Source organism: Psammomys obesus, unplaced genomic scaffold (assembly GCF_907164565.1).
Source record: "Psammomys obesus unplaced genomic scaffold, mPsaObe1.curated_primary_1811, whole genome shotgun sequence".
Lineage (NCBI taxonomy): Eukaryota > Metazoa > Chordata > Mammalia > Rodentia > Muridae > Psammomys > Psammomys obesus.
The window spans coordinates 6,918-18,924 of record NW_026595850.1 but is presented as its reverse complement, the minus strand read 5'-3'; the positions used below and the strand labels follow the sequence as shown (position 1 = coordinate 18,924).

The 12,007-nt window shown below is 40.5% G+C and overlaps 1 protein-coding gene across 1 annotated transcript; it reads left to right on the top strand.

Moving 5' to 3' along the window:
* Positions 1-435: 435 nt before the first annotated feature.
* On the top strand, positions 436-1,377 carry LOC129685908 (olfactory receptor 4A5-like). The gene has a single exon (XM_055619429.1). It carries the CDS (start codon positions 436-438, stop codon positions 1,375-1,377), a length of 942 nt encoding a protein of 313 aa, XP_055475404.1.
* The last annotated feature ends 10,630 nt before the right edge of the window (positions 1,378-12,007 follow it).

Below are 12,007 nucleotides of genomic sequence, written 5' to 3'. Positions count from 1 at the left end.
TGTGTGTGTGTGTGTGTGTGTGTGTGTGTGTGTGTGTGTGTGTGTGCGTATTTCTTAAATTAACACCCTTCTTTTGTCATCACTGACATCTTTGAAAAACTAATATTTTTAAGTAAGAAGTCTAAGTATATTAAAGACCTTGGAACTTTGTTTGCTCTTAGGTACAAAGGTTCACTTAGACATTGACAACAAACCTGGAAATCGTGGGCTCAACAAATTCACCCAAAGGAAAACAGTGTCAACAAGTCAATGGTGCCCCATGGAAGAGGAATGCGTTAGACACTTATTAGAAATCACTTGGGATTTACATCTAGAAAATGAGAACGAAGACTTTATCCATGATAAATGATTCTTGGACACATTTAGAATTTCATGGCTGGTGTAATCTTTAGTTCTTACTCCTGAATCTACTCCCAGTTGATTAGGACAGATTAAATGGGACAGAACAACAATGTGACAGAATTTATCCTACTAGGTCTCACTCAGGATCCTGCTGGGAGAAAAGCATTATTTGTCATGTTTTTATTCATCTATATTGTGACAATAGTGGGCAACCTGCTCATTGTGGTGACAGTGATTGCCAGCCCTTCCCTGGGCTCCCCAATGTACTTTTTCCTTGCTTGTTTGTCATTCATGGATGCTATTTATTCCACTGCCTTCTCACCCAAGTTGCTTATGGACTTAATCTGCAACACAAGAACAATTTCAGTTTCTGCTTGCATAGGCCAGCTATTTGTGGAGCACTTATTTGGTGGTGCTGAGGTCTTCCTTCTGGTTTTTATGGCCTATGATCGCTATGTGGCCATCTGTAAACCCCTGCATTATATGTCTATCATGAATCGTCAGGTTTGTATTCTCCTGTTGGTGGTAGCCTGTGCTGGAGGTTTTGCCCACTCTTTGGTTCAAGTTATCTTTGTTTACAACCTCCCTTTTTGTGGCCCCAATATTATTGATCACTTTATCTGTGACATGTACCCATTATTGGAATTAGCGTGTACTGACACTTACTTAATTGGACTCACTGTGGTCGCCAATGGTGGAGCAATTTGTATGACAGTCTTTATCCTTCTCCTAGTCTCCTATGGGATTATTCTAAACTCTCTTAAGACTCAAAGTGAGGAAGGGAGGCACAAAGCCCTCTCCACCTGCAGCTCCCACATCACAGTGGTTGTCCTCTTTTTTGTTCCCTGTATTTTCATGTATGTTAGACCTGTCTCCAACTTTCCTATTGATAAGTCCCTGACTGTAGTTTATACAGTTATCACTCCCATGTTGAATCCTTTAATATACACTCTGAGAAATTCAGAGATAAAAATTTCTATGGAAAAACTTTGGTGTAAAAGATTAACTATGCAAAAATTGAGAATGTTTTTTTAACTAAACACACACTAATATTCCATAGCTACAAATAGGCAATAAACTCTAACAAAGGATGATGCAGTATCCCCAGGGAATTCTTTAGGTGTGCTTTACTTTATGCAAAGCCACTGAAGAGCTGAAACAACTTTTCATTGAGATTAAAATTAATCTAATAGAGAATTACTGAATATAAATAATAAAAGACAAAGATTTTTTTCATATAATAAAGAATGAGAGAACTAAGCTAACTTGTACCAATTTTTAATTAATATTACATAGGGGATAGAAAATTAATTTATTCTTTCCTAAGCAGTCAACTAACTGGTATTTTGAAATTCATGATTATCTACAGCCATGAGAAATTAGTGAGAACAGTACCTAGATAAATTTTTGGAAAAAAAGAGGTTTTCTAATATAATTACTTTTTATTTTATTTGCATGGCAGATTTTAATACCTGCTCACTATTATGGGATTCTTTCTGTTTCCTGGGTCAATATCTACACATTTTCCATTTCATGTACTTTAATGCTAGATTATACTGTGATTAACTAAAGATATGAATAGTTTTGTTATATGAGATCCTGTTGAAGATAATACCAGATTACAGTTCTTGATGACAAAACAGCTATTTTGAAAACCATTATGCCAAGTTATGAGACCATTTTTGTTGTTCCTCAGTAGTTACCACATCATTTTTTTATTTTTCAAAGAATTGTCATGTTTTATTCATGCTATTGAAGAAATCAATAAAAGAAACATAAAATGTAAGAGCATTTTTACTAAATGTTGTAGTTCAATAGAAATTTTCAATTGTAGATTTAGATATTTTTCTAATTTTAGAAGTTTTTTTCTCAGTTTACAGCTGTGGTGGATCATTCATACTCCAGATACAATATAATTTTATTATCTTGCAAATGTCTGTTATTGAGAAAGTGCTTAGTAGTAGATGCAGCAGTATAGAATGAACATGGCCAGAGGTCTAGAGTGCAATAGTTCTTTTCTTTTCCTTCTCTCACATTCTGACCACATTTTTCCATTCCTTCACTCTCCTCAGTCCCCTTCGCACCTTCCCTCTCTCTGGGATACACTCCTCCTCTGTTTCCTTTCAAAAAGCAGCAGGCCTCCTAGAAATACCAGGGGAAAATGACAAAGCAAGTTGCAATAAGTCCTCATCTCAAAAATGAACAAGAGTCAGAGACAACCCCAACACACTGGTAAGAGTCCCACAAGAACACCAAGCTACAAAACCAAAACATAGGACCTAAGTCATACCCATGCTGGCTCCCAGATTGTCTGTTCAGTCTCTGGGAGCCCCTGGGAGCCTAAGTTAGTTGATTCTGTGGGTTTTCTTACAGTATCCTTGACCCAATTACACCTACAGTTCTTCTCCCCACTTCTTCTGCCCGGGTATCCAGAGCTCTGCCTAATGTTTCCCTGTAGATCTCTGTATCTGTCCAATCAACTTCTTATTTTTTTTAACTGTTAGAGTCTGCTTTGCAGTGCCTTAATTTCTTTTTTTTCTTTATTAATTAAACTTTACTCACTTTGTATTCCCCCCCCCATGGTTCCCTCCCTCCTCCCATCCCAATCCCTCCCTTCTTCCACCCTCGGCCTGCAAGCCCCAACCCAAGTCCACTGATAGGGGAGGACTTCTCTTCCTTCCTTCTGATCCTAGTCAATTAGGTCTCATCAGGAGTGGCTGCATTGTCTTCTTCTGTGGCCTGGTAATGCTGCTTCCCCCTCAAGGGGAGGAAATTAAAGCGCAGGCCAATCAGTTCATGTCAGAGACAGTCCCTGTTCCTATTACAATGGAACCCACTTGGATACTGAACTGCCATGAGCTACATCTGTGAACAGGTCTTAGGTTATCTCCATGCATAGTCCTTGGTTGGAATAGCAGTCTCAGGAAAGAACCCTGTGCTCAGATTTTTTTGGTTCTGTTGCTCTCCTTATGGAGTTCCTGTCCTCTCCAGATCTTAGTATTTCCCACTTCTTTCCTAAGATTCCCTGCACTCTGCCCAAAGGTTGGCCATAAGTCTCAGTATCTACATTGATAGTCTGCAGGGCAGAGAATTTCAGAGGTCCTCTGTGTCAGGCTCCTGACTAGATTCCTCTTATCTCTGTCTTCTGATGTCCAGCCTCTTTGCCTTTCTGGATAGGAATTGAGCATTTTAGCAAGAGTCCTCCCTCTTGATTAGTTTCTTTAGGTGTACAGATTTTAGTAGGTTTATCCTATATTATATATATCTATATGAGTGAGTATACACCACCGTGTGCATCTTTCTGCTTCTGGGATAGCTCACTCACGATGATCTTTTCCAGATCCCACCATTTGCCTGCAAATTTCATGATTTCCTTGTTTTTTAATGCTGAGTAATATTCCATTGTGTAGATATACTACAATTTGTGCATCCATTCCTCCACTGAGGGACATCTAGGCTGTTTCCAGCTTCTGGCTATTACAAATAAGGCTGCTACAAACATGGTTGAGCAAATGTCCTTATTGTGTACTTGAGAATATTTTGGATATATACCTAGGAGTGGTATCGCTGGATCTTGAGGAAGCACTATTTCTAGTTGTCTGAGAAAGTGCCAGATTGCTTTCCAGAGTAGTTGTACAAGTTTACATTCCCACCAGCAGTGGAGAAGGGTTCCCCTTTCTCCACAACCTCTCCAGCATGTGTTGTCTCTTGAATTTTTGATCTTAGCCATTCTGATGGGTGTAAGGTGAAATCTTAGGGTCATTTTGATTTGCATTTCCCTGATGGCTAATGAGGTTGAGCATTTCTTTAAATGTTTCTCTGCCATTCAATATTCCTCTACAGAGAATTCTCTGTTTAGCTCTATACCCCATTTTTTAATTGGATTTCTTGATTTTTTTGCTGTTTAACTTCTTTAGTTCTTTATATATACTGGATATTAGCCCTCTGTCAGACATACGATTGGTGAAGATCTTTTCCCAATCTGTAGGCTGTCATTTGTTCTGAAGACAGTATCCTTTGCTTTACAGAAGCTTTTCAGTTTCATGAGGTCCCATTTATTGATTGTTGCTCTTAGAGCCTGTGCTGTTGGTGTTCTGTTCAGGAAGTTGTCTCCTGTGCCAATGAGTTCAAGGGTATTCCCCACTTTTTTTTCTAAGCAGTTTAGTGTGTCTAGTTTTATGTTGAGGTCTTTCATCCACTTGGACTTTAGTTTTGTGCAGGGTGATAAGTATGGATCTATTTGCATTTTTCTACATGTAGACTTCCAGTTAGACCAGCACCATTTGTTGAAGATGCTGTCTTTTTTCCATTGAATGAATTTGGCATCCTTGTCAAAAATCAGGTGTCCATAAGTGTGTGGATTTATGTCAGGGTCTTCTCTTCGATTCCATTGATCCACCAGTCTGTTTCTATGCCAGTACCATGCAGTTTTTAGTATTGTTGCTCTATAGTACAGCTTGAGATCAGGGATGGAGATACCTCCTGAAGATCTTTTACTGTAGGGAATTGTTTTAGCAATTCTGGGTTTCTTGTTGTTCCATATGAAGCTGAAAATCTTTTTTTCAAGGTCTATAAAGAATTGTGTTGGTAATTTGATGGGAATTGCATTGGATCTGTAGGTTGCTTTTGATAAGATGGCCATTTTTATTATATTAATCCTCCCAAGCCATGAGCATGGGCGATCCTTCCATCTTCTGATATCTTCTTCTAATTCTTTCTTCAGAGACTGGAAATTTTTTTCATACAGGTCTTTGACTTGCTTGGTTAGGTTCACACGAGGGTACTTTTTGTCCTTTGTGGCTATTGTGAAGGGTGTTGTTTCCCTAATTTCTTTCTCGGCCCTTTTGTCCTTTGTATACAAGAAGGCTATTGATTTTTTTGAGTTAATTTTGTATCCAGCCACTTTGATGAAGGTGTTAATTAGCTGTTAATTAGGAATTCCATGGTAGAGTTTTTGGGGTCACTCAGGTATACTATCATATCATCTGCAAATAGTAATACTTTGACTTCTTTTCCAATTTGTATCCCCTTGATCTCCTTCAATTGTCTTACTGCTCTAGCTAGGACTTCAAGAACTATGTTGAAAAGATATGGAGAGAGTGGACAGCCTTGCCTTGTCCCTGATTTCAGTGGGAATGATTTAAGTTTCTCTCCATTCAGTTTGATGTTGGCTATAGGCTTGCTGTATATCGTCTTTACTATATTCAGGTATGTGCTTTGTATCCCTGATCTCTCCAATACTTTAAACATGAATGGATGTTGGATTTTGTCAAATGCCTTTTCAGCATCTAAGGAGATGATCATGTAGTTTTTCTCCTTCAGTGTGTTTATGTGGTGGATCATATTGATGGATTTCCATATATTGAACCACTCCTGCACGCCTGGGATGAAGCCTACTTGGTCATAGTGGATGATGTCTTTGATGTGTTCTTGGATTCGGTTTGCAAGTATTTTGTTGAGTATTTTAGCATTGATGTTCATGAGGGAGACTGGCCTGAAATTCTCTTTCTTTGTTGGGTCTTTGTGAGGTTTAGGTACCAAGGTGACTATGGCTTCATAGAATGAGTTTGGTAGTGTTCCTTCTGTTTCTATCTTGTGGAATAGTTTGAAGAGTATTGGTATTAGCTCTTCTTTGAAGGTCTGGTAGAATTCTGCGCTGAAACCATCTGGCCCTGAGCTTCTATTTTGCATGGTAGACTTTTGATGACAGCTTCTATTTCCTTAGGGGGTATAGGACAATTTAAATGGTTTAGCTGGTTTTGATTCAGCTTTGGCATGTAGAATCGTTCAAGAAAATTGTCCATTTCATTTAGATTTTCAAATTTTGTGTCATATAGACTGTGGAAGTAAGATGTAATTATTGTTTGGATTTCTTCACTGTCTGTAGTTATGTCCCCCTTTTCGTTTTGGATTTTGTTGATTTGGATAGTTTTTCTCTGCCTTTTAGTTAGTTTGGCTAAGGGTTTGTCTATCTTGTTGATTTTCTCAAAGAACCAGCTCTTGGTTTCATTGATTCTTTGAACTGTTTTATTTGTTTCTAATTTATTGATTTCAGCCCTGAGTTTGATTATTTCCAGCTGTCTACTCTTCTTTGGTGTGTCTGCTTTTTTTTTTCTAGGGCTTTTAAGTGAGCCATTAAGTTGCTTGTATGAGATGTTTCGAATTTCTTTTTGAAGGCAATTAGTGCTATGAGCTTTCCTCTTAGCACTGCTTTCATTGTGTCCCACAAGTTTGGGTATGTTGTGCCTTCATTTTCATTGAATTCTAGGAAGTCTTTAATTTCTTTCTTTATTTCTTCTCTGACCCAGCTGTCATTTAGAAGCAAGTTGTTCAGTTTCTGTGTGTGTGTAGGCCTTTTGTTATTTTTGTCATTGAGGTCCAGTTTTAGTCCATGATGGTCAGATAGGATACAAGGGATTATTTCAATCTTCTTTTATCTTTTGAGGCTTGCTTTGTGACCAACTATATGGTCTAATTTGGAGAAGGTTCCATGAGGTGTTGAGAAGAAGGTAAATTCTTTGAGTTTGTGTGAAAGGTTCTGTAGATGTCTGTGAGGTCCATTTGATTCATGACCTCTGTCAGAATTATTGTTTCTTTGGTTAATTTCTGTTTTGTTTACCTGTCCTTTGTTGAGAGTGGGGTGTTGAAGTCTCCCACTATTATTGTGTGGGGGTCTATGTGTGATTTAAGTTTTATTAAAGTTTCTTTTACAAATGTGGGTGCCCTTGCATTTGGGGCATAGATGTTCAGGATTGTGATATCTTCCTGGTGGATTTTTCCCTTGATGTGTATGAAGTGTCCTTCTCTATCTCTTTTGATTGATTTTGGTTGGAAATCTACTTTATTAGATATAAGGATGGCTACTCCTGCTTGCTTCTTGGGTCCATTTTCTTGGAAAATCATCTTCCAGCCCTTTACTCTCAGGTAATGTCTATCTTTGTGATTTAAGTGTGTTTCTTGTATGCAACAGATTGTTGGGTCTTGTTTACACATCCATTCTGTTAGTCTGTGTCTTTTTATTGGAGAATTGAGTCCATTGATGTTGAGGGAGATTAGTGACCAGTGGCTGTTAGATCCTTTGATATTGATGTTGGCCATGGTAGTGGGTTTTTGTGTTTGGCTACTTTTGTTTTGCTGTAGTGACGTTATTTATTTCCTATGATTTCTTGAAAGTAGTTAGTTTTCTTGGGTTGTATTTTTCCTTCTAGTATCTTCTGTAACGCTGGATTTGTGTGTAGGTATTTTTGAAACTTGTTTTTGTCATTGAATATCTTGTTTTCTCCGTTTATGAGGACTGAGAGTTTTGCTGGGTACAGTAGCCTAGGCTGACATCTGTGTTCTCTTAGGCTCTATATCATATTCGTCCAGGCTCTTCTGGCTTTCATAGTCTCTGGTGATAAGTCAGGTGTGATTCTAATGGGTTTGCCATTATATGTTACTTGGCCTTTTTCCCTTGCAGCTTTTAGTATCTTTTCTTTGTTCTGTATACTTACTGTTTTGATTATTATGTGACGGGAGGATTTTCTTTTCTGGTCTAATTTATTAGGTGTTCTGTAGGCCTCTTGTATTCTTATTGGCCTCTCCTTTATGTTTGGGAAATTTTCTTCAATGATTTTGTTGAAAATATTTTCTAGGCCTTGGAGGAGGGAATCTTCTTTTTCCTCTATTCCTATTATTCTTAGGTTTTGTCTTTTTATGTTGTCTTGGATTTCTTGGATGATTTGTGTCAGGAATTTTTTAGATTTATTATTTTCTTTGACAGATACATCTATTTCTTCCATTGTATCTTCCACACCTGAGATTCTTTCTTCCATCTCTTGTAGTCTGTTGGTTATGCTTACCTCTGTAGTTCCTGTTTTCTTTCCTAGGTTCTCCCTCTCCATTTGTGTTTTCTTTAATTCTTCCAATTCTATCTTCAGATCTTGAACCATTTTGTTAATTTCCTTTACCTGTCTGATGGTATTTTCCTCTTTTTCCTTCAATTCCTTCAGCTGTTTGAGCGCTCCTCTGTTTCTTTTATTTCTTTCAGTAACACAGACTGTTTGGCTGCATCTTCTTGTACTTCTTTACAGATGACCATAATCTGTTTTATTATATCTTCCTCTAATTCTTTATGCATTTTATTTACTTCCTCCATCAACCTCTTCATTAGCATGGATGTTAGGTCATCTTCTTGAATTTCACTTATGTTAGGCTGTCCAGGGCTACTTGCCCCTGGATACCTGGGTTCTGGGGATGACATGTTGATTTGCCTTTTGTTGGTTGTACTTTTTTGGTGGCCTCTACCCATCTCTCTGTCTCAGGTGTTGTCTGTTAATTTCTGGTGCCTGCTAAGTCCTGGAATGGGGAGAATCCACTTGGCGGGGTTCTGAAGTTCTCCTCTGCTTTTTGGGTATGGTCAACTGAATAGTGGTGCTTCTAGGAGTTGTCACAGTTCACTTCAGGTGTATGGACCTGTATGGTAATTGTGGTATTCAGGAAGTCTCTCCTCTCCTCAGGAGAGGTCCTGGTGATGGCTGTCCTTCTGCTGGGTTTCTTGCTCTGAATTTGTTTAGCAGCAGCTATTGCGCTTAAGGTGTAATTTTTGGGTGCAGCCCTCTTGAAAGACCAGGGATTCCCACAGTTTTATCAGTCTAGCTAGGGATAACTGGTTGATCCTTGGCACAGTATCTGAGGAATGCTGTAATGGCTCTCTGGCTTTTGTAGGTCTGAGGGTGCAACTGTGTGCCCCAGTGCCCTGCTGGTACTCAATAATGGCAGCTGAGCACAGCGCTCCTGCCTGCAGTAGAAGGCTAGAGCCTACAGTCTGCATGAATCCAGAAAGTCTTTTGGTGCTGGGTGTCCTGAGCATTAGTCTTGATGATCCCCCCACTGTGGGGTTTCCTCTTGCCAGGGACACCCAGTCTTTGCTTTGGGGACTGCTGTTCTGTCTGGGATGGCGAGTAGAACCCGCAGGCACAGACGCGTTTGGCTCTGCCTTTCTGGCCTTTGGGAGTCTGGGCGTCTGTCTAAACTGGGTAATTTTCCTGAGACCTTTTTGGGGTGGGGGTGTCGGCTGAGTGCTCTGAGATCAGACCAGCCGTTTCCCTCTCTGTGGGTTTGCGCCCGACAGTGAAACTCATTCTCTGGTGCCCTGAGGCCCACAGTTCTATCTGAAGCAGCAAATCAGGTGTGCAGGCAGGGCTCTGTGCAGGAGCCTGGGTCCCCGGCTCTGGCTCTGGGCTGACTCCTGGGGTGCCCAAGGAACCCAAGTCTCTTCCAGGGCATGTCTGGGTGACCTAAGGTGAGTCCCAATCATTTCCTGTACCGTGGGGTTATCTCTCGACTGGGGATTCCAGTCTCTGATGTTGTGTTGCACACAGTTCAGTCTGGGACCGTGACCAGAGCACACTGGTGTGTGGCTCTGGGCTGGCGACCAAGCGTCTGGCAGAACCGGGATCTCTTCCAAGGTTTAGCATGGTGAGTGAAAAGCTGATTGAATACCCCACCGTGGGGTATCCTCTCACCTGGGAAACACAATCACTTGTGTTTTATGGCCGAGAGTTCTGATTGCTGGTCACTGAGCTGATCCTGCTGTGCTGCTAGTCCTCCTGGTGCCGCCATCTTGCCCCACCTCTCCAATCAACTTCTAATGGAAGCCTCTCTCATGGTAATAGGGCTTTGCTCTAGTCTAGGTGTATGGCAGAATATCATTTACTTTCTTTTTTTCTTTGTTTCTTTCTTTCTTTTTTTTTCCCAGTCATGTTTGTTTTTATTCTAAGTCTCTAAATTTTTGGGTTATCTTGGCCCTGGTTGCTGGCCATTCTGGTAGTATTAGGCATGCACCCCATTTTCACACAAAGTCCCAGTATAGAGCAAAATTCCAGAGTTGTGGCTGCCTAGGCATTCTGCTTTTATGAATGAACGCTGATATCCAGTTCCAGAAGCTATCTTCACCAGCAATCAGAACTTGGGATCTCTCCTGCTTCCCTGACAGCAACCCCTAGATACCTGGAGTCAACATCCCAACACCAATCCACTACTCTACTGATCACTCTTCAGAGACCAGCTGGATAATAGGACATGGGTCCAAGGTAGCGTAGATAAGCTGAACCTGAATGCCAGGAGCACAGCTTCTGCTTGATCTCCAAATGGCTGGGCAACTAAATCCAATTCTGTAAAGTCAGGGACTGTTCACTACCAACTCAGTTTGTAACACCAAAGCCCGCTTGTCATCTCCCTGAGATACCTATCACATTTGGGCCACAACCAGCAGAGGGGTGAGCTGTAGGCAGGACTCATGTCCCATTGCCCTTCATCTAGAGGAGGCCAGTGCTCCCCAACCCCCCAACATTCAGCTTAGAGCTCTTTCCATTCTGACTTTGGACCTGTCTGTCTCACTTGGGACAAGGCCAGTAGAGGTGAGAAGTATTGTGTCTCTTATCCACATCTGCAAACCCAAGAAGGCCTGAGCAGGCCAGAGCAACATTCAGCTTAGAGCACTTTCTGCCCTTTCCCAAACTGCCTGGACATCAGAGACACCCGGATGGCTAGAAGACAGCTTAAGCACACAAGCAAAAACAAAAACAAACAACCAAACAAAAAACAGAACAACAACAACAAAAAAAACCACCAAAATCCCAAGGCCAAATGTCACCACTCAAAACCAGCTATCTTATCACAGCAAGCCCTAGAGATACTAACATACAGGAAGTGCAAGAAAAATGATTTTAAATCTAAGTTTATGAAACTAATAGAGGCCTTAAAGGAGGAAAATAAAGCTCTCAAAGTGGCAGAGGAAAATACACTCAGATGATAGAATTGTCCATTTCAAGACTGAGTTGCAATGGTCTATCTCTGTGCAGAGGGTCTAGGTTATCTCCATGAATGGTCCTTGGTTGTATCAGTCTCAGAAAAGATCCCTAGGCCCAGATTTTTTTGTTCTGTTGTTCTCTTTGTGGTGCTCCAAACACTTCTGGGTCTTTTTATCTCCCCCTTTTTTCATAAGATTCCCTGCACTCTGCCCAAAGTATGGCTATGAGCCTCAGCATCTTGCTTTGATACCTGCTGTGTAGAGTCTGTGGTAGGCTCCTGTCCTGTTCCTTATTTTCATCTTCTTCCAATGTCTATCCCATTTGCCTTTCTGAATGAAGATTGAGCATCTTACTCAGGGTCCTCCTTCTTGCTCAGCTTCTTTACGTATACAGATAGACATTAGTATTATTACCTATAGTACATGTCTAATATCCACTTATAAGTGAGTATATACCATGTGTCTTTCTGCTTCTGGGATACCTCACTCAGGATGATCTTCTATAGTTCCCACCATTTGCCTACAAATTTCATGATTTCCTTGTTTTTAATTGCTGAGTAGTATTCCATTGTGTAGATGTACCACAATTTTTGTATCCATTCCTCTGTTGAGAGACATTTGGGTTGTTTCCAGGTTCTGGCTATTACGAATAAAGCTGCTACGAACATAGTTGAGCAAATGTCCTTGTATACTTGAGCATATTTTGGATCTATGCCTAAGAAGGGTATAGCTCCATCTTGAGGTAGCACTATTCCTAATTGTCTGAGAAAGTGCCAACTTGATTTCCAGAGTGGTTGTATAAATTTACATTCACACCAGCAATGGAGGAGGGTTCCCCTTTCTCCATATCCTCTCCAGCATGTGTTGTCACTT